General features: G+C 40.4%; 1 protein-coding gene across 2 annotated transcripts in view; it reads left to right on the forward strand.

Annotated features, from left to right (window-relative positions):
* Positions 1-25,732, forward strand: part of foxp2 (forkhead box P2) — a 114,487-nt gene that overhangs the window by 37,219 nt on the left and 51,536 nt on the right. For both annotated transcript variants that reach the window (XM_014985192.2, XM_014985198.2), the window contains exon 4: positions 10,056-10,242. In XM_014985192.2, the coding sequence (XP_014840678.2) occupies positions 10,066-10,242 (177 nt within the window). In that variant the 5' untranslated portion in view covers positions 10,056-10,065. The remainder of the gene's footprint in view (positions 1-10,055; positions 10,243-25,732) is intronic.

Genomic DNA, 25,732 nt, shown 5'->3' on the forward strand with positions numbered 1-25,732 from the left:
TGTTGGCTAATTGTTTTTAAGTGCTCTTTACTTTCTGCTGGAGCTCAGCGTAGGACTCGGACTGACGCTCAGGCTTTCACTAATCCTTTTCAGATTCTTTACCCACACACACCACACACACACACTTTGAGCTACGCACAATCAGGACTGAAAAGAAAAGCTCCGAATAAAGCCAGAGACACATACCTTCGCGGCGATTGCACCTCTCTTAGCAGCGTCCCTCCAGCCCCGCTTCTGTTTCCGTGCCCCTGTCTCGAAAACCAGTCCACATGTGCGAGCGAGCAAAAAAAACACATTTTTATATTTATATATATGTATTTTTTATCCCACTTTAGCAAAGCAGATGCATGATCGGTGCAGAGAGAGCACGCGAGCAGAGAGCCGGCAAGCATCCTCCGACGAGTCGAAGCAGTCCACATGTGAACCTCTGCTCACACACTCTCTCTGGCGCGCGCGCACACACACACACAGGACCCACCCACATGCAGGGAGCACCTGGACGTGTACTCGTGCTCTCTTGCACCTAGAAAGCACGGATTTAACAGTTTCTTTTCTCTCTTTTTCTAACTTATTGAGGAAATTAAAATACATGTTAAGGTTGTTAAAATGAACCGTGGCAAAAAAATAAAACTCAAAAGAATTAGATTTTTTTTTTTTATGGAAAAAAAGTGAAGTTTTCCAGGAAATACAAAAATTGATCAGCAGCAGGCTGGTTAAATGACAGTCTAATTATATCCAACGTGGAGAGAAAGAGCCCACCGTCTCTGCTCACACACCCTCTGCGTTCCCCCCTCCCATTCTATTCCCTCTCTCCCAAGTCGAGCCTCCTCTTTTGGGCCTGCATGTCTGACCTGTTCGGGGCCCCCTGTCTGTAATTGCCCCACTGACAACTGGAAATGATAGAATAATTGTCACGAAAGTCTCTTTCTTTCTTTCTTTCCTCCTTTTTTTTTAATAGGGCAAGGGTGATTTAAGTATGCATGAATGGCACAGTGGCGGTGAGGTGGCGAGAGGAGGGGAGAGAGAGCGAGGGAGCAAGAGGTGGTGGTGGTGTTGGGGGGTGGGGGGGGGAACCGGGGCGGGGAGGTGGTGGAGGTGGTGGTGTTGGTGGTGGTGGTGGGGGGGAGGCGGCTTGTTTATGATGCTATCCCCCATAAACACGGCTGAAGTGATGACACAGATAGTGTTGCCTCTTCACACGGTGACACCAGTCGAGTTGCGGGCGTCGCTGCGAGACACCCCTCGCCGCCGGTGGCAGAGGCGAGCTCTCTGTTGTCCGGTCAAGATCTCTGGCACTCCTCAACTTCTTCAGGTAAAAAAAAAAGAAAAAAAGAAAAAAAAATGCCATGCACACTCCACTCTGTCCATCCCTTCATCAATCCATCCATCTATCCGTCCGGTCACCCACCCATCAATCTTCTGTCATCCGTAGTCGACTCCAGGCTCTTGACTGTGTTTAATGACTGTGTTTTATTGCCGGGCTGCCTTCCCCCCACTTTGGTCGTCCCACTGTGGAGCTGTTCAGCCTCAGTCTGCGGGCTCTGTTAATCTGCTGCTTAATTAGTGCTGATGAATTGCTGTAGTGTGTGTGTGTGCGCGTGCGCGAGAGCATGCACCAAGGTGGATGTGTGATTGTGTAAATGTGACTTTTTTTTTTCTCTCTCTCTGCACTCGTGTTGAATCAGATGTTGCTACGATAATCACTGATCAATAAACTAAAATAATAATAATACAAAAAAAGACAGATGCATTACTTGCATTTTTAAAATTGATAGAAATAACAATTGTGTTTTGAAAGTGCTGAAAATTTGACTTGTTTGTTTGTGGGGCGTGGGGGAGAATATCCAAACTCTTCAGAGCAGATGTATAGTTTGAAAAGGCGAGAGGTCACGAGACTCATCATTGTCGAAGCGCTAATTATCTTTATCAAAGGCGAGCGGGATCATTTGTTTACTTAAATATTGATGAGCGTGAGCGAGGCTCAGTATTGGGCTATTGTGGGCATATTATTAACATTTCATAGGGCTTTGTGCAGGAATGCGAAAGGGACTCTTCTTCATAATTTAATACCCTAATGCATAATGAGCTATGTGATTAGCTCACACGGAGAATTGGCCAAACTCCATTCTGAAGGCAGATAATTTACATTGTTCTCCAGAGTCTGGCGTATAATAGGTTCTTTAGCACAATAAAATTAAATGCTACACATTTTATATTTTAGCTTGCAAATCCCCCTGGCAGTATTCATGAAATCTTCTCTTTTTTTGTTGTTTTTCTTCCCCCTTTGAAACAAAACAACAGAATTTTTTTTTGAATTTGTTTAACTGAAACACATGTTTACCTCCGTGTTTTATTTAGAACGCTCACCGGCCAATTAACGCTGTTCATTAGCCGAGCCGCGTTATTTGTTTTGAAAGTTTAACCAATCACTTTGTTATGCTAATTGTGATGTAATTTAATTTGAGTTCCCCTCCGTAATGATGATGCCGCTATTATCCACATAAATGATGCAGTTAAGCAGCACGGCCTCATTTGCATGTGCTTGAAGGGAGGGAGGCTCGAAAAGGAGCCGTATCACTCCGCTTTAATTTTCCACCTCTGTTCACTCCTGCCCTATGGGTCTTCCTGTCCTGTCGCTCGACTATTGATGATCAGCACTCTTATCAATTCTTTTTTTTTATTTTTTTGATTGCAAAGCGGGCTTTTATTTGTCAGTGAAAGGATTTCCAGAGCCACGTTTTAGAGGAATAAAAAAATTATTTAAACATTGCTTGATTAGAAAATGCGAATGACTTTAATTCAGTGAACTGCGAAACGTTGACTTCACACACCTGTTCACTGAAGCAATGCCTTACTTTGTTTTTACTTTCTTTATTTCAGCTTAACATTTGCATTTGAAGGTGTTTGATGAAGCATGATCATCTTTATTTATCAATCTTTTTTTTTCTTTTTAAAAATATATGCATATTTTTGTTATTTGGTTATAAATTACCATAAGCAAGTGTGAGTCTTCTTTTTGCAATTTTAAAAAAAAAAAGAATCTTTTAACCTTTCATGTGAAACGTACGACTTATCCGAGGTTAAAGACTCCTCATTATCTGTTAGCAATTTCCAAAAGAAAGATTATTCAATTTTTTTTTCCTTCTGAATGCCTGCCCCCCCCCCCGTCCTGCTTTTTATGCTTCTAATTGGTTACATAAATCTTGTCGGGTATGAATGAGGAATGTTGAGGTGTTGTCAGGTGCAATCTTCGCCCTTATTTACCAATTCATTAAGATCTATCGATGCAGGACTGCTGAGAGGGAATGACAACATAAATCAGAGCCTGAGACATAATGGCCCTAATCAACCAGAAATAACTGGAAACGTCACAATGAGCTATGTCTCTGTAGCTGGAGCCGTCCGCTGGATCTGCCCCGCTGTGGGAAAAAAAAAAAAGGGGGGGGGACCGGAGAGTCAAACCGATCCAGCTGTCATTACCTCCTCTGATTTTTCTCTGCTCTCTTCCCAGAAGGGAATTTGTCCATTCGCGTCTTTTTGTTATCCAGGTCTTGTTCCGCGTCAAAGCAGCTCAGTTCTGATCACTCGCAGAATAAAAAAAAAAAAAAAGAGAGAAAACATCTTTTCTCAGCGCAATACTTCCCACACGTGAGGTCTATAAATACAGTTAGGTCGGAAGTGCCGCGCATTCACAAGTGCAACCTCCTCTACTCCTGATAAAGATGATTGGATGAGACAATGAGGCCTCTCCTCTTTATAGGTCAATTAGCCCTGATTAGGTGGGCCGAGTTAATTAACAGAATTGGCAAATATGCAAATGAGAGCAGACGGATCGGCCTTCGTCACAGTCTTGCTCAGCCATCTCCTGCCTCAGCAGAACGTGGTGTCTGACGGGGGCTGTGGGGGGAACATGTAAATGATATGGGACGAGCCTAAATGCGAGAAAGAAACTATTCTCTCTCCTCCTCCTTTTCTTTTTCTGTTAGGGGTGTTATCTGCAGCATGCCCGTTTCTGCTGCACAAGAAGTCATGTAACATTTATTTATTTTTTATTTTTACCTAATATTTTTGCACCGATCAGATTTTCCTGGCTGCTGCCAATTTTTCCTTTTCCTTGAGGTCTGACCAGCCAATTCTGATTTTGACAGATTTTTAATTTTTTATATTTTTTACTTAGGCTGTAAGACATTAAAGACAAGAAAAAGCTCTCCTGGTTATTTCATTAAGCTATTGCTTTAGAATACAACAAAAGGAAGGAATTGCAGGATTATTCCCAATTATGCATCAATGCACATGAGTCTTTTATTAAACTCAAGAGTTTTATATCAGAGTACATGCTGTGGGTTGGTACATCCATGCATGGAAAACTGTCTGATTCTTAATTGTGAGGCATTCAGTGATTTGAAAAGAAATTCAGATTTTTCAGTCACTAACCAGTCACATTCAAGTTGTGTGTTTTCAGACTGAAAATGATGAGAGTTTGCATTTTGGATGGATTTAATAAAAATAAAAAAAAGAAAAAAAGAAAAAAGAAAAGAAAAAAAAAGATTTTATCAGGCGATGGCCAATCAGATCCAATCAAGCGAATAATTGGTCAATATTAATTGAAAAATTGCTTTTTGTGTATTCTTGCTTTTCCTCAAATATGCTTTCTGTGACGTAGCCGTATCTATTGAATATACATCTTCCTTAAAACAGTATCATGCATATGATCCATGAACACTTCTTGCATTTGATCACAAAAGGAACATTGTGCAGCCCCTACAATTGAACACGCAGTTTATACTCTTTCCTCCGGTTGTCTTTGTCACTTTTCTCCCCTCTCTCTCTGTTCTCCTCGGAACGCCGACTCCGACACATCCCCGCACATTCATTCAGGGACACTTCCACACTCCGGCAAATAGTCCGCCTTTTATCTTATTCCGTCTCATCTCCTTATTGTAAATAGAGGAGAATTAAGTTCTGAACATTCTCCACTGAATGTCTCCTATCACAGAACTACGATTTATTGTCGGGGCTCAAATGAAGAATTGAAATATGACTGTGGATTTTTCTCAATGCAGGGCTCATTGGACAGGAGATAACCACATTTGATTCTGTTGCTTTGAATAATGTTAATCCGGCGTTAAAAAAAAAAAAAAAAAAAAAAAAGCAAAGTCCATTATTCACATTCATCGCTTTTCATTTGGCCCCCACTTCAGATTTTGTAAATATGATTTCTTCAGCCCTTTTCTTTCTTCCCCCCTCCCCAATCCCCACCCTCCAAAGTAATCTTTATTCACCGGTGAAGCACTTTTGAAATTCCTCTATCTGTGAGCAGAAACCATTACCGTACACAGGTTTATAAGAAGTAGTCATTAATGCTCCTTTATGTGGTCCTTTAGCGCCAAAAAGGAAGCTTTTAATTCTAAGGTGTAGCAGCCTGACTTTGCCTTGCTTAATCCGAGGTTTTTTTTTTTTTTAACTAGAACTCCTAGTTTTTCCATTCTTACTCCTCGCTCTAAGCGTAAAATAATTAGATTTTAGATCTTGTGACAGCTTGTTGCAAAAATCAACGAATAAACAACACAAACAGTCAAAATCAAGTTTTGTTGAATGTGTCGCCTTTTTTTTTTGTTTTTTGTTTTTAGTTTCAAGCTGTTCCAAATTCAATTTTTTTTTGTGCTTTTCTCAACTCTTTTTGTCAGCACAACGCGTGGCATTTTGATTTATTAAGCAATCTCAAGTATTAAATATGTGAGCTCTTGCCCTTGCACAGCTACTTCTTTATACTGCACGCACAGTAACTTATGGCAATGATGAATTAATTTCACTCAACCACAGAATCAGTGATTATTTCAAATGGTAACCGTATCTCGCCTTGATCAGAGAGCTGTGGGGAGTCATCAGAGTGTGAAATGTAATTTCTATTATTATTTTTCCTTTTCTTGTTATTTTGATCTCTCAAACCCCAGCAAGAGATCCCGGCAGCCACCTGAAATGTGAGCTGATAACGAACGCACGTCTGGGATCGCAGGTTTACCGGTCACTTTTTGTTCTTTTTTTCTTTCTGTTTTTTTCTCTTTTTCTTCCTGTCCTGCCTCTGTGATGAAAATATATTTTTTTTCTGCAACTCACGCATATAGAATGAGCAAACGGAGAGTGTCGTCACACCAAAAGAGCGGGTGTCTCGGAGATGAAACCGGTGTCAGGGCAGCAGTGTGTTAACACTGCATCACGGTAAATTCCTCAGTGTTCTCGGAGCAGACAGCTGCGCTCGCCCCTCTAGATGGATGGTCAGTGTCACGGTGTGTGTTTACGGCACATGATAGAGCAGGAGACAGGTCAGGTAATGAGGCTACATTAAGGGCTTTTAGAGCTCGCAAACAAAGATGGAGCTCCGCTTCTTCTACCCTTTAATGATAGGTGTGTGTGCATGTGTGTGTGTGTGTGTGTGTGTGTGTGTGGGAGTAAAGGCTCAATTTTCACTAAACCTTTGTTGTGTCACCTCTTAAAGGAAAACGATAGAATTTCTCCCAATTTCTGAGCCAAACGCCTTGCCCGCGACGTCTTTGTCGGATTGCTATGGAGCAGATTAGTTTTCAAGATCCAAGAGGAAATATTTGTTGAAGCTAATTTGAGGCTTCACAGTGGACCTCATCAGGACACATCAAAGGCATCAGTGGTTTTTAACAGCAGCAAATTTAGAGAGGAGATCGAGATTTGCACCGATAATGATTTTCATCGCCACTATTGATTTCTTTTGTTGTTTTGGCATCTCCTGCAGCTTTTTTGGAAATTAAGGAATTACTATATTACTTAATTTTTTTATGCATCCAAGCATATATCCCTTTATCTAAGAACTGCATTATGTCCTAAAAAAGCATTTATCTCACTTCTTTAGCACATGCAGCTGTAGAATCTGACCGCAGGTTGCACTCAAGTACGTTTTGTAGGATATTGGGCCTTAAAAATCTGTTTTAAATTGTTTCAGTGATATATGTGTTACTGCCATGTCTGAGTGGGCGTGGGTAAAATAAGTCTACAATTAAAAACGGTAAAAAAAACAAAATAATTACAAGATTATCTTGATTTACACAAAGCATTTTTCCAGAATATTTGACTATTTTTTTTAATATTATAATTTAAAAGCACTATTAAAAGTGAAAATCTAAAGAGAAGCCTTTAATCATGAGACATTCAGTGAATAATAAAAAAAAGACTTTTTTTTCACAATTTAAGCTCCTTATCATCACCAGTCGGGCTCAATCAGTCACCCATTTCCGATCAATTGATTGGTCCATCTCTAGTGACGCCATCCAGCTACCTCAGTCTCAGCCGTCCCTTATATTCTCCCCTCCATAAGAGGGGGGTGTATTCCCAGGTAATATCAGCCCTGGAAATCCCTAGTAAGGCCATGTTGGCAGCTTCAGCCCACACACTCCGTCACGTTTCCTTCACCTGGGGGAGGTTCTGTGGCTCTTTCCAACCCAGTTGGTTCAGTGCAGTCTGAGCTGGGGTCAGGGCCTGAAACCCCCTCAGACACAAACGCAGCTCCACGCCTCACGCAGTCACACCCTCAGGTGCCGGGGATCGTCACTATCTGCCTCTCGTGAGCATTGTGTGACAGTCCCATCACCCCCACAGTCACATCCGCGGCTCGGTTAGCTTGCTCGCTCGCTCGCTCATCGCCGCAGCCCGGCTGTGTTCCTAATTGACATTCTAATTGGCAGATTTGAATGCCGCCTTTTGATGGCTAATTAATTTATCTCACCGCTGTCATTAAGGTTAAAGCACCATCTGATCTCTGCGAATACGTTTTGCATATATCTGCATTATCAGAACGCCGCAGCTAGCCATAAAGCGCAGACGTTTTATTTTGGAGCGAGGAGATAAGATTGTGGAATCTTACACAAAATGTGAATTGTTCTTTTGCTGGGCATTAACTTTTCATATTGGAATAAGTGCATAATAATAATAATAAAAAATCCCAGCAGTGATTTTTTTTTTTCTGGGTTTGCATGCATTCAGATGTTATTAAAAATCCTTATTTCCTCGTCTCATATATCTTCCAAGTTTTTCCGAACATTCCTCGTCGGTCTAGGAAAGAAAGAAAGCACAAAAAAGCGGAGAGATCCGAGCTCCATTAGAATGTTCATAAAATGGTAGTAAAGGCAATCAGACAGTCTTTCTCTGAATATTTTAAACATTGGGCATGTAAAATTTATGCCTAATTTGAATACTTATTAGCTGGCTGATCTCGGCTGCAGCCTTGAGTTTCTTATGCTGAGATTCATCACCGGATTGGATGTCACATTGTGCCAATCCAACACCCCCCTCCACCCTCTCTACCCTGCCACCACCTCCCTTATTTTCCTTCCCACTGTCTCTCTCTCCGTCATCCGCCTATCCCCCCCTTTCTCGCCTCCCCTCGCCCTCTCCTTCCTTTTTCTCCTGTCTTTTCTGTCTCTGTCTTTTCTCACCGCGTCTTTCTCCATCAGCAGTAAGCGGCTCGGTGTTAAACAGGGGCCCTGTTTGTTCACAAGCACGCCTTGTCCTGGCCTCTTCCCTTATTTACTTGTGTCCCGGGCAGCTGTCGCCCTGCTCTGTGTAATAGCTCAGCCCCTGTTTGTTCTCCCTCCGTAGATCCTGTTTATCCTGGCTGTGGACATCCTTTAAGGCCTGTCCTGTATCTGCCCCTTGTCAAACACACACACACACAAGCACACACACATGCAAACACACGCGAGGACGTGTCCGCACTTCTATTAAAATGGTATTTACAGGCCAGAGAATGCACACGGTTGGAAAGCATACACTCAGCTTTTTCTCGTTTCTTTTCTATTTAATAAAAAATTTCCACATTTTTATAAATAGTAGTTTAAAAATTAAAAAAGGTGCTCCGAACGGAGAGATAGTAAAATTGTGTGTTATACTATGTTAAGTGTCTGAGACTTTTCATTTATTGTAAAAATGTCGACTGATAGTGGAGCTCCTTTCTCTTACGGCAAGTGCACTTAGCATTAAATGTTGGGAATGATTATAAAACATTTATTACTAAAAAGACAGGAGGTTCTATGCATAATTTATGCTGTTTTAGCACAGTTATTAGTGAGATTACGTACTCATTTTGTGGTTTCAGTTTTCCGTGTAAAAGATATCAAATTTAATTTTGTTTGAGGGTTTTTTTTGTTTTGTTTTGTTCCTTCTTTTATTTACAGTGATTTTAAAGTTACAGCTGCAGCAGTTTATTATTTATTTAGCTAAATGTCATTCTGAGCAGTGCTGGATTTTAAAATAAATGTCACAGAATAAACAGCTGTGTAAGGTTTGATTAAAGAAAAAAGAAAGGGGGAAAAATGGGCCAATAAATGAAATATGAGCATCCTTTCTCTATGGAAGCCTGCAAGGCAGATTTTATTTAGTGAGAGCAGGGATGACAAACCCATTACAGTGTTCATCACCAGGGCTGCACCATGTGATTTGGTTCCTCCTCTTCCTACTGCCCCCACTCCCAAATTTTAATTTAGCATGATTAGCTTTGCATCATTAGGCTACTTCTTTCAAATTGATCAAAAAGTGTGTTGTAGATGCTGCTTTTCCCTTCTCTCTCTCTCTCTCTCTCTCTCTCTCTCTCTCTCTCTCTCTTTTAGATAAAACAGATACTAAGAATTGAGCATATTTTCATAATGAAACTACGTTTTCTAAGTTAAGTTCAGCAGCGATGAAATAAGATGCTTGAATTTTTAGAAATTTTACTGAACATAAACATTGTACATATTTAGAAGCCCTTTCAATTTCTAGAAAAGACCAGGACATGGATGTCTTTGTATTGCTTCATTTACACAATGAATGCATAATTGCTCCTCCTGCAGCACCCCCATACCCCTCCCTCTTCTTTAAATGCTTTAATTTGCAAAGGGGGACCGAGGGCTTGATAATGGACGCGTGCAAAGAAAAGAAAAGAGGAGGAAAAAAAATCGGACAGGGGGGGAAAAAAAGGAAAAAAAAAAAAAAAGAAAGGGGGGGAATTGTAACGAGAAGAGCCCTAACCGGTGCCTCTTAATCACTTCTAGGTTTTAAATCATGATGATGCAGGAGTCGGCCACAGAGACAATAAGCAACAGTTCAATGAGTCAAAATGGAATGAGCACCCTAAGCAGCAGCCAATTAGAGGCTGGCAGTAGAGATGGGAGATCAAGCGCTGGTGACACAAGCAGCGAAGTAAGCACAGTCGAGCTGCTGCATCTGCAACAACAGCAGGTAAGTTGTGTTTCTCCCCCGTCTCCTCTCCCGTCTCTCACTCCCACTCTGCTGTGCTCTCCCCCCCTTTCTCAGCTCTGCTTTGCTCTCTCTGCTCAGGCGGCACCGGGGCGTTCTGCATATAGGCAGGAAACAAAATGACTTATTATATTGTTTTGTGTGTTTTCTTAGACTATGGAAGGCGGCGGTGTTTATATAACAAGCTGTTTGCGCAGTTGGTAAACTTTCTCTCGTCAGTTTGTTGACGTGTTTTGCTTGTAGATGGCGGAAAGGAATTCTTGTGACTTCTCCAAAGGACTTTATTGTGTTTGCAGTGGAGCTAATGCACATATAGAAGTTGTTTCAGGCCACGTAGCTGAAGGTCTGGAAAGAGTGTGTGCGTGCATGCGTGGGTGTGTGTGCGCACAGTAGAACGAGAGAGAGAGAGGGGGAGAGAGAGTGAAAGAATGTGTGCTTGGGTTTTGTACAGTCCAGTTTGGGCAGCGGGGAAGTGTACAATGGGTGTGTATGTCATGGCTGCACTGTATCCACCAGAGGGCCTCCTAACTCGCCACATAAACATGATAAACCCTGTAATGGGACACTTCAAAATCACATTTGCATGCACACTTTTCTGCTACTAGAAGTCATTCGCAATACAACTGACATTTATTTTTGTGACAAATATTTCAAAGTCCGCTTTGGGATTTGTCTTCTCCAAGCTTTGTCCCATCGTACCCGTCTCAGTCTGAGCAAGTTGCGGGGTGAATGAGCTGCAGGGGGTATGTGTGTGTGTGTTAGAGGTGGTGGTTGGGGGGCAGGAGTTGTGAAAGTCAGTCGCCAGCAGAGTAAAGGAGTCAAGTGTCTCTCGTGTCTTTTCACGGTGAATGATGGCTTTGACAGTTTGCCAAAAGAGCAATGGGAGATTAGGTCAGAGGGCCATGCTTCGGGTTGGATCGGGTTAGGGGGATAGGAGCGATGCCGCAGGTTTGTAATGATGCGTGCTGTCCTTTTGGCCTGATGAGAGTTTTCATGCAAGCATGTTTATGTGCATGAGTGTGTGTGTGTGTGTGTGTGTGTGTGTGTTTTTTTTTTTTTTTGAAGGCAGCTGAACCCCCGTGGTCAGATCAGTCAGGAGAGTACAATAGATGCCGATGCGTCTGGGTTTGTGTGTGTACATTTGGTATAGCACAATCCTCTTGATCCCTACTGTGGTTATCCATCCACAGCAGAATGCCAGAAATCGTTCTGGTTGTTGGATCATTGCCTCAGTCCTTACTACTTTTACCACACACATCAATGGAAACTCGCAATGCATGTTGCTTCTCAGAACATTCGCATAATAGTTTCTTAGAAAAAAGTTTTATCTTTGACTTTTGTTGGTGTTTGGTCTTATAAATTCTGCAGCGATTGCTTCAATCTCAAAATAGAGAAGGAAAAACGATACCTGGTTGTCTTTGAGGTCCGACTTGACCCAATCAGATCTTTTTTCACGTGCTGGAAGACATAAGTGTAAAAAGAAAAAAAAGACAGGCGATTCTGATTCTGGTGTATCCTTAAAAATAGTTTTCTAGTGACAATCTTTATCGATTTTTGGGCTTACAATGTCTGTTTAAATTGCTTTACTAATGCTAGACATGCATGTCTAATGTTAAAATATTTGTAGGCATTTTTTTGTAACCTTTGAAGTTATAAATGACCAAGTCTGACTGGAAATATAGAAAACATCACTGAAATTAAATTGTCCTCCTGGAAACAGAAGTGCACTGATCAGACATTTTCCTAGCCAAGACCGATTTCTGGTCTTAAGATGAAGATAATACATTTTATGCATTATAATCTTTAAAATATGTCATTTTAAAATCTGAATCTGAAAACTAGACATTGGCAATAGCCAGGAAAAGTGTGATTTTTTTTTTTTTTGCATCAAATCACATTTTTCTAAACTTTGTTTAACTTATGCTAAACTCAATCCCAAATATAGGAACTAATTAATGGTTTATTATTGTGTTTGAATTCCAAATAAGTGGGAGATTACAGCTGCGATGCATGAAATGACCAAGAAGATTATCAGACTTTTCTGGATTTGACCTTCTGATCACAGATCAGTGATGATCAGGAGCAAACCGGACGATTTCCATCCATGGCCGATGGATTAGTGCGTCTCTGAACGGAAAATGAAAGCAGTGAAATAAAAATAAAAAGGTGGTGCGAGCTTAAAGTGTCCAGTTAAAACTTCGAGATGGACGTCTTGCTGTTGGGTGGGCGGGGTTCGCGGGTGAATGACAGTGCGTGGCTTGTAAAGGGGCCAGCCTGAGTCTTCTCTCAACCCTGAGACAGACACATTGAAATGAGCAGTCCAGCTAACAGGTCTCTGGAGGCTTTTTTAAAACAGGGGCCCTGCGCTGCTAACTTAACGCACACTTCCTTCGCCGAGTTACACTCTGCAACACTTCGAAGAGAGGCCATATTTTAACAACGGATAAAAAAAAAAGAAACCTTTTTTTTAACTTATAAATTATGCTTCCCCTGTCTTAGAAGTGGTGTTTTGCAGTTGTTTTTATGAAAAGAATGTATTTCACACAGATTGCAGGATGGGTTATCTATAAGTAATGCTCCTTTTGTATTTATAATGTAAACATATATTTGTACATCAAAAAACAGAACCCTATTCACCTTTGCTGTAAGTCCATTTACACATAAGGCTGTTGGGTTTAATTTTCCGCCCATATTTGGAATGACATTGAGTGGTCCAGTGGGTATAGGAGCTTCAGTCTCTCATCACACTGCTGGGGGATGATTAATAATAAGCACTGATGAATTCTCTACTGTCCCTATGGGTTCTGCCATTACCTAGCAGCCCCAAAATACCACCTGCAGCTATAATTAGAAAAGTGGCATCTTAAGGTCTCGTCACCTTAGATTCGGCCAAAGGCTTTTAGAGCACGGAAGATCCACACACACACAAACTTTGTTTTTATTCAAAACACAAATTAAACTCTCCTGTGCCAAGCACAGGAGATATGTTTTTATTCCATCTAGCATAATGTATATCTTCCTTCCTATTTTAATGCAGATCAACGCCCAGCAGTCTGTTATCCTCCCATCTCGCTAATAACCATCGTCACAATTAAATTTCCGGCCCCTAATTTCTGTCAGGGTTTCATCATCACATCCCCAAGGTTGTCCAAATAGACCTAATTTGATTTGAGATCACAGATTAGATACCTACTGTATCTGATTGCAATTTGCCAGCTGCAGATATGTATCAGAGCCAATGATGAATGTTACACAGCTGTAATTACTATGCAAAACACTCACTGTAAAATCTCTGTTGTAAAAAAAAAAAAAAAAAAAAAATCTGCTGAGCTCATCTTTACCAATCAATTTGTCATTGGCTGTGTAATCAGTATTGCGATTTAATGCGTAATGCTGGTATGTGTGTACATGCAAGAAATGCATTGATCTTTGAATCCATACCTTAATGTACCATAATGAGCCAGTTAGTTGATTACAGTGGTCTGTAGACTTAATCCTGCCAGGGTTATCAGTGGGATTGATGAGCCAGTGCTCAGGACTACTGCCCCTTCTAAATTGGCTCACTTCCATAGGAAGTATATTGATATTTGGAGCATGAGGAAGTCCCGGCTAATCCATTACTGTCATGTTAGTTATTTTAGCCAGACTGCTAGAGCTAAATCGCTGCAAAACAAGCAAGGAATGTATGAGATTCTTTAGTAAAAATGCCATAATTTCACATTCTGTTACACAATAAAGTTAAAATAATGGCGCACAGCATGGTAACTGTTGTTCCCTGTGTTGTTAAAATAATATGTCATGTTGATTACTGCAGCGATCATAATATCATGTATGCCATATATTTGCTATTTATAGTTTGAGGCTGGAGCAAACATTCACTGAATATAGTAGTACATTTTTAAGCCAACAAGTTGATAAAAAAAATACAGCAAATATACCACAGAAATGCATAGCTCTGTTCTGCTCTTATAAAAGAACAACAAAGAACAAATATTCAACAGTCGTATTTTCCATATATGAAGTCTTTGGCAGATAAGTTCAAGTCGAAAGATTATACTGAAATTAACATTATCCCATCTGCCTAAAACAGATGGGTCTAATTTAACATGTGAACATCTAACATTCAATTCACCACTTATAAAAACTATTGGCTGTTGTAAATTATTTAGAAAATAGTTGAGATATGATATTTATCCCACTAAAACATTAGTTTTAATAAATTTGCACCAATTATTGTAATTTTTTTTTAAATAAAAGTATCTGAAATTGCCTTTACTTTGAAGAACTTGAAGTGTGTTTGCAATTATGCTAAAAGTGAGCGGTAAAGATGATAAGTCTGTTTCATTCTGAAATGAACAGAGTTGAGGTTGAGAGACACAAATGGGACACTTATTATGGCGCTCCAAAAAACATCAACACATTTTTAATATCCCCATGCAGTCAAAGGTTGGTGAACACTCCAGATTATCAAATTAATCATGAATTTGACAGGAAAAAAAAACAACAAAAAAACGCGCGTTTGTGTCTGAGATGCAATTTTGCCTCATTGTAAAATCTCTGCCAAATTTAACACAAAATCAAAACAGACAAATCTGGACGGTGCAGGTAACTCCATTAAAAACCACGTGCTGTCGAAATATTTCAGCTATATTTAGATTGTTGCATTATTATGACGACCAGTCATTTGAATGTGCTCTAATAATTTTGAGAACACAAATTTAATAATTTACTTATGATGGAAACTCACTGGCATACTTTCTACTCTCATCAAATTAGATACATATTTACTGTTGAAGTCCAAGTTAATACTTTATTTTTGCAACTTAAGTTCTGTTCTGCTCTCTGTAGCAGGCATGAGTTGTATCTCAATAAGCATAGCAAGTTGATATTAGCTAGTTAATTAGTTGGGTAGCCAGTTTGTTGAGCAGTTGGCTGTTTGTGACTTTATAGAACTAATGCACAATGCTTCTTTAGTTTGCATTGTGCTGTTTCTTTTTTAATTTTTGAATAAAGTATAAAAGATTTTCTGTAGCTAGCTAACCAGCAACATTTGGGGGAAAGGCAGGCTACATTACAGCTCACTCCTTAAAGCCAGAAAAATAACTCCTGCACTTTTTTATGACGGCTTAATAAAAGAGCTTCAAATCATATAAGCAGTAGGATGGGAAGAATAAGAGTTTTTGAAACTTTCTAAACTCTTGGTGTACCTTGATGCTTTAAACCAGCCCATGCCTACTGCACAGACATTCCTTTGCCACTAAAGAGTAGCACTAATTTTTAGGGTTGCAATAATTTCTATATTAAACTCAACGTTGACTTGAAGGACTTACATTTTTGACATACTATGTTTTCTTTGCTTGTTTTTCCCAACAAATATTTATTTACTTTTGCAAAAGAGGCCTGCCCCTCTCCCCCCACCTGCATATTGTGATCATGTCAGAGGAAAAAACATGTTGAAATTTGGTAAACTGGTTGAGTATTCACTTTGGGGTTCTCCTGAGGCACATGATGCAGCAATATGCAAACGATCTAACCCCATTTAAATGACTGCAGCATTTTGACATAAATTACAATAAGTGCACCAAGGTGCCATCTCACTTCTAGGCTTTACCCCTGTCGCTTACACGAGAGCTAGGCAGTGGTCCAACTTGAGAGTGACAGCAATTAACCTGCCTTCCTCGCAGTTTAGCTGCAGGAAAAAAGGGGGGGTGGATGAGAAATCTGACAGCTAGTGATGGGTAGTATTTAGGGTTTAGGGGCAAATGAAATTCTCCCCAAAATGAAAGTCATTAGGGAGAAAGTTACCCCACAGACAAAGGACAAAATGACAGTGTGTGTGTTTGTGTGTGTGTCATACCTTTGACACACACATCTGAACTCATCTCCTACGTACAGGAACTCAAGTTTGTTGTTGGAGATGGGTAAATCCTGGATCCCTGACACTCAGTTTTCACCGACCATCACTTTCCACAAACAACCCTCGAGCATCTTCTGCCGCCTGCCCTTCACCTGCCTCCCCTGTCTGCCTCTTTGCGCCATATTTGAGAAGGCACACACGCCCTTTCGCGCACACACCTCTCAGATGCAAATCTGGGCTTTGCCCTTGAGCATAATTTAAAGGCCTAATCACCCAGACTGTCCCTTTGGATGGAGCAGGAGAGGGAGGGGCGGGAGGATGGTGTCTCTCATTTGCACCCTTACACAAAGAAGCTCATTAGGTTTATCTTTCAGGCCTGAGATTGCCCCCACTCAACTGTGTAAATAAGACACCGGTCCTGGACTGATGCATCAATCACCTCTCAGGACAGGAGAAAGACCTCAACTGAAATATGAACGATTTCATAAAGGAGGCCTTTGTTAGCCATCATTGTCCGTGCCAAGATAAGGTTTTGCAGTATAGGCAGGAGAAGGCGCAAGGAAAAGCAGGGGCACTGTATGTCTTTGTAAAATTATTTCCCCCTTTCAGTGAAAAGACAGCTCTTCTCTGGAAGTCCATGTGTCTGACTTATTTACAATGAAAGCCGTCCTTCTTTTTTATTTCAAACCTGGCTATCAGCAGACAGTCCCAACAGAATAGTACATACAGGCCTGTGACATATAGGGCTGTAGTTCCTCCCTTCGCGATGACACTAAAGATATAGGATGTGAATGACAGCGTAGCTACTGTTTGCTCACCCTTCCCCAGACAAAACACAGCATTATTCTATTATCTATCTAGTCACCACCTCTTTCCCCTGCTCTCAATCTGTCTCCCCCCCGTTTTTTTTTTTTCTTTTTTTTTTTTTGGCCTCCTTCTTATTCTTCAGCTCCTCGAAACCTGGGCTGTCCATCTCCGTTTAAGACACATTACATGCGGCCTCCTGGAATTTACAGTGGCGCTCTCCCACTAACTCCATTTCGAGCAGTCGTTCCCTTGAGAGCGCGGCGAAATGTCAAGCTGCAAGGCTTGAAAGAGAGACGAGGAGGAGAGGGACAGTGAAGAAGAGACGGAGGAAAGTGTGGGGATGGAAGTGAAATCTGATGGAAGTGAATGCTTATGGTCATTTTATCCTCAAGCAAGTGGCAAGGAGCAGTAAAAGGCTTGAAAGACGGGAAGAAAATACTTTTTCTCTTAGTTTTTTTTTTCACATTTTGCCAAGTTGCAAACCACAAACTTTATTATTTTTAATGGAAAAGAAAAGAATACACGCTTGTCAAATTGTATTTGTGTTTGGAGTATGTCTACTAGATTTGCACATCCAAACACTCATATATTTCTTTTTTTCCTATCAAATATGTCACGCTCAGTCACATTGGATGGAGAGCGTATTTGGAAGTCAGCTTTCCAGTCTGGCCGCAGATTCTCACTTGGATTTGTGTCCAGGGTTGCTGCTATTCATGATGCCACTTGTGATGCTCCACGACAAAACCAGGAACAAACCGCCACAGAAGAAACAGACAGGAAAGATAACCAGTAACATCTAATTTTATTTCTTGTATATAGCTCTAATCATGTTTTATATCAACCTTGATGAGCATCTTGGCCCTCACTGAAGAAAACTGTCTGCACAGCATAACGCAGACAAAACCACGTTTGCATCGTCTTGTGGCAAAGTGCAGACGAGACTCTCTGTGGCTTTCCTTCAAGACTTTATTTCTTTGTAGAGTGATGGGGTGCATAAGTAAGAGTTTTCCCATTAATAATTTCTACAGCCTGAACTGTGCTTCTCTACATCTGACTTGTCTAATACATTCTTTGGTCTTTGTATGGTGTCTTTTTTTTTTTTTTTACAAATGTCCTCCAGCAAACCTTTGAGCACCTCAAAGAACGGCTCCCAGTCTCAAGTATTTTTGCATCTGCCCATCTATCCAAATACTAACAAACTTCCCTATCCCTGCTGGAGAAAAGTGTTTCCACGACATTTAAATGTTTGGGGTAATGTTCAGGAAGAGTCTACGTATTCATTCAATAGGTTTTGTGGGCAGTTGGTTTAAGTTTGGACGAATTACAGTAAAACGGCTTTGTCTTGATTTTCTTCCTTAAAATTCCCAAAATGTATCTTAAAGTTTTATGTTGAAGTGAAATAAAACAGTTCAAGGGGTGTAAACAGTTATTGTATAATTATAATTATTTCTTGCTGCATTCAGTTGAATTCTGATGACATGGTTAAGGTTTGATTTAGGGGTGACTTTTGCTACATCCCTCCCACACCCCCCTGCCTCCATTTCTTCTGTGTAGTGCACCGGTCAAGTGATAAACGTCCTGGCCGGGGGTTAACCACCTCCGTTGTAAATAAGAGGCAGTCACCGAGTTGCACACACTGAGGCCAATAATCTCGCTGTTTTTCAGCTAACCTGGTGCAGCCCCGGGATCAATGGCCACTTCACAACTCATTTCCTTTCACGCCTCCCTAACTGCCCTGGTCCAGCTCGGGGAAATGAATGGCACTGGATCTATACGTCCTCTCACAATGAGCGCCAACACATAACACAGGAACGCATACGCACTCGCAGACGTGCGCATTCTCTCTTCGAGAGCTGGAGCTATTGCCTTCACCTCGATAATTTATTTGCAGACTGACTTGGCGTTGAGTGGTGCATCATTTTTAGCAGCTTCACAGCCCAAAAACAGGCATTCTGTCATTGTTTGTTGCCACTCCCCTGTCATCAGCTTAAACAGTCATTAATACAGGAGGGTGGAGTGTTACTGTCACACACAAGCTGGAAGCACACATGTAAATGCCTCTGTTTTGGTCTAATATGGAGTTAACAGCAGGATGAAAAAAAAAATGTTTTCCAATTCATGGAAGGTAACGCACTGCTGCATGCTCTCTCTATAAATGTTTCTCTTCCCTCCCCCTCCGACAAGGCAAGTGGCTTACAGTCATTTGATAGGCCACGACACTGCTATCCATTTAACAGAGCTTAAAAATCCTACATATGCATATGCCAGGGTGTCTTAAGCTGACAACCAAAAGACAGGATTTGCTAGAAGGCAGCTTTGGAGTGTTGTGAATTTAACAAGCATGTCTCGTATTACAGTCCCTCTCCGCTTTGGTCATGAATAGTAACAAATCAGACTCTGAAACGCATGCCCGACGGTTTGTTGTGTGTATACCCGCTTTGCCTTCTCTAACTAATATTAAAATGACTGCAAATCTGGTTAAGAAGATGACTACCAAGAGGAGAGCGCTATCTTTAGTGTCACTGGCGCTTCTCCCCGTAATGCGCTTGGAATCTCCGCTAACAGATTCCAGGTGTCTTTGCTGTGTTGTTTCATTTGTTGGCAGCCGGTGCCGCTCCGATTGCCTTCATCACTGACCCATTTTCCAACGTGTAAATGGCTTCTCTCCCGAGTTGTTTGTAGTCAGACGGGCGCCACCCGTCCGTAAGAAGAAAACACTTTTTCAGGCATCGCCTCTACACACTGTATACATATGTAAGAGAGCCTTCTGCTTTTTGCAGCTTTTCATACAAATGCGGTAAATAAGTCCGGGCCTCGGGGAGGAGGGAATTGAAAGCCCGCAAACTGAAAAACTGACTGACATGTCACTTAGAGCTGGCTTTGGTACTCCTCACTGCAGGCTTTGGAGATCAAGCCGCCAGGTCTTGGTGCATCATTTGAGGTCTTCTCCTTACTGTGCCATTTGCAGCAACATAATAGATATTACTTGCTTTCTAAAGTAAGCCAATACACTGAATTGCGAGGACCTGTATAAGGTCTGGAGAACCCAACAATTGATTGCTTTCAAGTGAACATTTGTTTTGGGAGACGGGAGAGAGTAAGTTGTACTAGAGTACCGAGGTTAATGATGGAAGTGACACTTGGCATCCATTGCAGCAGAGATAGACAGGCCCGCCCCCCCTCATGCTTGTATTCACGCTCAAACCGCCTGCCATTCCTCATCAAGACTTAACCACTGCTTATTTACCCACACGGGAGACTTAACTCGCTGGAATTGATCAGTGATAGCGCTGGAAAGCTGCTCGTTCCACCCTGATGTATTAGAAGAAAAAAGAAAGAAGAAGAAAAGGCGGTCATGAGCATATGCAGAACATGCTTTTGTCGCCAAGGCGCGGCACTTCAAGCTTGAGCGGACACTAAGCTGATATTGGTTTCACGCTTGAGTCTGTGTAGTGCAACAATCTTCCAGTAGAAGCCCGGAGATTTGATTGTTTCTGCATATGCATTTATAAGAAGTTTACATGATAAATATACATTAGGCTGGTGGCTTGGCCATGCGTATTATTGTTTCTGAGATACTGTTCTGCAGGCGTTTCTTTTCACCTGTTTGGACTTCATCATGCCATTCGGCACGAGCCTGATAATCCTCATTTGCACAAAACTTCAAATGGATTCGGGAGAGTTTTTGCTTTGTTAGTCTTTGCCTGAATTTCTGTCTTTGCAAGTAAAAAAAGAAAAAAAGACAAGAAAAAAATTTGCAAAGAAGATAGAATTATACAAAATGGCAAATTCTGACATTATTTTTTAAAATTGCAACCTATCGTATGTTTTAGTGTCAGAAATTTGGCCATCTTTATGTGTAAAATAAGACATGTGTCTCTTAGTTTAGTCCATGCTTCATTTGGTAATGGTTGTATCAAAGCTTTAACGTATGTGTCATTTATCTTTCATGCAGATTTCAACCTTAGCTTTTATGTTTTCCTTTTTTGGAACCACGGTAATTGTTTTGGTTCTTGCATGGAGCGCTATGAAGGGAATGATCATGCTTTTGGCACATTTATCAAAGCCTTAAAAAAAAAGAAGAAAAAAAGGAAAATGGAAAGGGAGGCCCTTTTCTCACATAGCCGGACTAAGTGTGCGACAGAGTGATAAATTTTCTTGTTAGGAGAAATTACATCCACTAACTTGAGCTACTTCAGCATGAAATTGAAAAAGAAGCATTTCTTGTGAATTTCCATCCTTGATTCAATGAAAGATGTAGATTAGCCCCTTTCTTAAAAAAAAAAGAATGAAATGAAAGAAGTGATTCTGCTCATGCCTGCTTGTTCTTAGAAGCATGATATAGGATGCTGCTGGAAAAGTCTTTGTTTGTGGAAGTGAGGCGTACTCAGGCTTGTTGCAGATTAAGACGTTTCTAACATCTCTTTGTTTTTTGTGTGTGTGTGGCTGCATGTCTCTGTGGTTAATTCATATTTAAGCCGTATGATATGAACATATTTCTGTCATAGGAATCAGAGATCATTTCTCAAAAAAAAAAAGAAAAAAAAAGTTAAACGTGGTTCACAACCCAGAACATCATCGCACCCAGGAGTGGCTTAAGGGGTAAAAAAAAAAGAACAAAAAAAAAAAAAGAAAATATTTCTAGTGCTTACTTTGTCCAGATATATAGGTCACATCCACAAAATTCTAATTTAAATCTATCTTGTTATTCTTAGTTCAGCAGTGTCCTCTGAGGCAGAACAGCCGGATTCATTGAAGCTGCTCATTTACGCTGATTTCTGAGTAATCTTATTTATCGAAGTAAATGACATCGATGAACATGTTCAACAACTTTGTGGTGGCATTTTTGTGGTATGAGGGAAGCTAGTAAAATATTGACAGAGGATAGCTGAAACTTTTTAGATTTGTATTTGTAAAAACATTGACAACCAGAAGTCCCTTTGAAATCCATTGCTAATGCATACATACGTTCATAAACTGAACTTCATCTTCGAACACAATTGCATAAGCTTGCCTCATAAATCCCAGTCCAGCCATTGGTGAATGGCGTGGCGAAGGAGGATGAGGACAACAACTGATTGACAGAGGTTGACTGTCAGTGAGGAAGGTAGATAACTATATCTTCTCTTGCTCACTTAAAGGTCAAACATGCATCACTGTAATTGGAAAATTCGCAAGTCAAGCATCGCAGCACAACACTGGACGGACCGAAGAGGAGGAGGGAAATAAAGGCGTTACAGAAGCAACGCAATGTAGAGAAGAGACCGGGAGGGAATGGGGTGCTTTTCCTGTCCAGCATCAGATGCTGCGGCTTTTACCGAGGTTATCTTTGAGGGTAGCGAGGCATTCACTGTGGGATGTGTTAAACAACAGGGAGCTACTGTCAGGGCAAGAGACAAAGTAATCACATGGACTTGTTTAAAGCGCTGTTAAACTATTTAAAGTCCAGACCTGACAGAAAATAAAGCTGCGGTGAGTTATTTATTTCCGATCCGAATTAGATAAAGAAGAACTATGACTTAGATTAAGTTCACCTACAGTTTAGGTCAAAGCTCTCTCTCTCTCTCTCTCTCTCTCTCTCTCTCTCTCTCTCTCTCTCTCTCTCTCTCTCTCTCTCTCTCTCTGTCTCTCATCGACCACATGAAGAGGGTAACAGACTCAACACTTAACCTGAGCTCTGCAGGATGAGACAGACAGATACTGGTACTATCGAACTGCAGCAGCAGAACCCGCCCCCACCCAGGAAGAGGTCATGCAAAGAAGCCCTCAATCGCCACGCAGGCTGAGCTTGTGTCAGTGCAAGCTGACATTTTTTCAGGGGCCTTTACTTGTGTTAGGTGAAAAAAAGAAGCAAGAACAGCTTTAAAAAAACAAAACAACAAAAAAAAACGGCTGCTTGTTGTCTCATGCCACAGTCAGCTTTTCAGTTGCCCCTGGCCTTTTTCTTTGGAGTGGAAGCTGCTACACCTCGTCAACAAAGACTTACACAAGCTCAATGCGAGACGTCTTCATTCTTTATATTATATGAAATTTTCATGTTACAACCTTGAAAATTTATTCAAAAATAAAATGCATTTCATTTTGAAAATGGGAAGCAGCAATTATTATTGATTCTAAATTAACCCAACATACTGTGATAATACAAGTGTTTACAAGTTATTAAAGGTATTTAAATATTAATTATTTGTTATTTGACTCAGAGACGAGAACAAAAATATAGAATAATTTAGTAGTAGGTTTCACAAAACGTGCTTCATTTGAATATTTGTCATTTTTGCTGCTCTGATCAAGTATTAACTGTTGTACAATAACTTCTTAAGTCTAACAAAATTGAGATTGGCTGGTTAATTTCACAGTCTGCCTGTTTTGTTAAGTTTGCACTCTGTTTTCCATACAGTCTCAATTTACAGAAACATTTAAAACCTCACTATGACTGATGGTTGATGTTCCCTCTGTTTGTTCAAAATGACTGTTCTTGTTTTGATTATTTAGTTCCCCTTCAGGATTATGAAAGGGTTTTTGAATTTAATTTAATTTAATTTAATGCAAGGGACATATTCAATGAAAGTTCAATAGTCTTTATTTAAATAGAATAAAATTAATGAATAATTTGGGCACCACTTATGAGCAGTTAGGCTCTTTTTGTAAGTAGTTTTTTTTATATTGCTGTCCCATCTTTAATATGTTATGTCATTCACAACAGACTTCCTCTTTCATCCACACTAATAATCTCTTTTCCATTTTTCTGTTTTTTGCACCCCTTTTTATAAATTAATGCATTATGAAAAAATTGTTGCTGCTTCTGAAAATAAAAACCCTTTTGTGAAGCATAACACTCATATCTAAGTTTTTATGGAGTAGCAAAAATTTCAAGGAAATAAAACAACATGTCCATTTATATTTGTCGCCACGATTACATAAAATGAGCAATCGGAATCCTTGAAAACTTTTGAATTCGTGGAACATTGGCATTGGAAGGAACCCACATACTTTTAGGGAAAGTCTTTTATCAAAACAATCCGAATTTGTCTGTGGTTTTGCTAAAGAATTTGCTAATTGATTGGTCTGTTTGTTTTTTCATCAGTGGTCTACCCACACTCAAAAAATAAATAAATAGGAGCTGGATTTGCACATACTTAGACATGCAATTCCTGCAATTACAACATTTTTGCAACTATTGCACATCTTTATTTTTGTTTCACCATTATCATCACTTCCCCACCCCTCGCTGTGTGAGCTTTTGCGTCCTAGTCACCAAAGATTTGTATCAAGTTTCGGCATAAAGTTCAGGGTAAGTTCATCCAACTGGACAAACATATTATGAGCATGCAGAGAGTGAATACGTGGCCCTTGTAAGACAAAATCTACCAAATATTACATCCAAGAGGGTTCTTTTTTGCTTTTCATGTACATATCCTTTGGGGTGTTTTTTTTGTTTGTTTTTTTTTAGTTTTTGGTGGCAACCTCGTGCATCTACAAATTATTGACTCAGGAGAGCTGAATGCAAATTGATTTTGCACTTTCAATTTTTAAAACTACCTATCCTTTGCCATCCATTAAAAGGGAATCCCAGTAAGATGCATTGATAAAATACAAAAGGAGTTTTTAGGTATTGATGCTTTTGTGAGGGACTATATTGATGTTTCAATGAATCTTGCATCTGCCTCTGGGAATATAGTTGCTTTTATTTCAAATTGTAAAGGGAAATATGTGCAATTTTTGAAATACAAGTTTTCAAGGATTGACAAATAGTTTTGGTATCAGTGTATTCCATACTCAGACATGCAACTCCTGCAATTAAAAAGAAGAAAGGCTGCCAATCATGCATGGTCATGGTCTACCAAGCAGATATATACATATATGGCGTGCATGCGACGCTTCAGGTTTTAAAATATGAATACTGATCCACAATCAGCAGAGCAAGCTCACAGTTTGTCTTTGTTAGACAGAGAAAAATAAGTGTGAAGTTGCACAATAGAGTTTAGGCCCTTAGCACCAGAACTCCTCTCTCTTTCCCAAGCTTTCTACCTGGGGCAGAAGAGAGCAAATTCATCTCATCAGTCCTCCGGGGACGGTGTAGCTATGCGGCTGTGTTTACTGTGGTAGAAAGTTAATATAAATTTTCATCAGTGGGAGAAGTTTACACATACGATTTCTATTTGTCCTTCATTATTAGCACCTGAGTCTGGGACTGGGTAGGCATAATTGTCTACAGACACAGGCCAAATAGATGCAAGGGAAAGGCAAATAAGCACACCCCAAAATAATTTGATGCTTGTGTGTTACAATCCGTCACCCAAGGAATTCTTAATCTAGAGAATCAATAAACAAGAGGTGAGAGAGGGGGAGGAGGGGGAAGACGAAGGGGAAGAAATGAATATTGTGAAATGAGTGTCAGGAAAGGGAACAGAAGAGAAACAGATGGATTCAAAGCGATGGTTAGGAAAAGAGTTAGCAATCAATTTGCAAGATTTTTTTTTTCTGCAAAGGGTTCAGTATCCTTTAAGAGGTAAAAGTCCAACAATGCAGATGTGCGTAAGACAGACTTTGTTTGAGACAGAGGGAACTGAAGTAGCTGAAAATATGAAGACAGAGGTAGCGGAGTGGGACACAGAAGCCCATTGTTCTGCTGGATGTTTTTACCTCTGTCCTGAGGCCCAGGCAGATTCTCCACGGACTGTTGATTTATCGAGTCATACATTAAAATGCTCATTACTCCTGCATGCTTCCCAAATTCTCCCTTTCTACCGGGTTTGTTCTTTTATTCTGTCCCATGGAAATATTGTCTGAGCAATCACCCGCGTATTT

Source organism: Poecilia mexicana, unplaced genomic scaffold (assembly GCF_051168715.1).
Source record: "Poecilia mexicana isolate PSO_F unplaced genomic scaffold, ASM5116871v1 scaffold_23, whole genome shotgun sequence".
Lineage (NCBI taxonomy): Eukaryota > Metazoa > Chordata > Actinopteri > Cyprinodontiformes > Poeciliidae > Poecilia > Poecilia mexicana.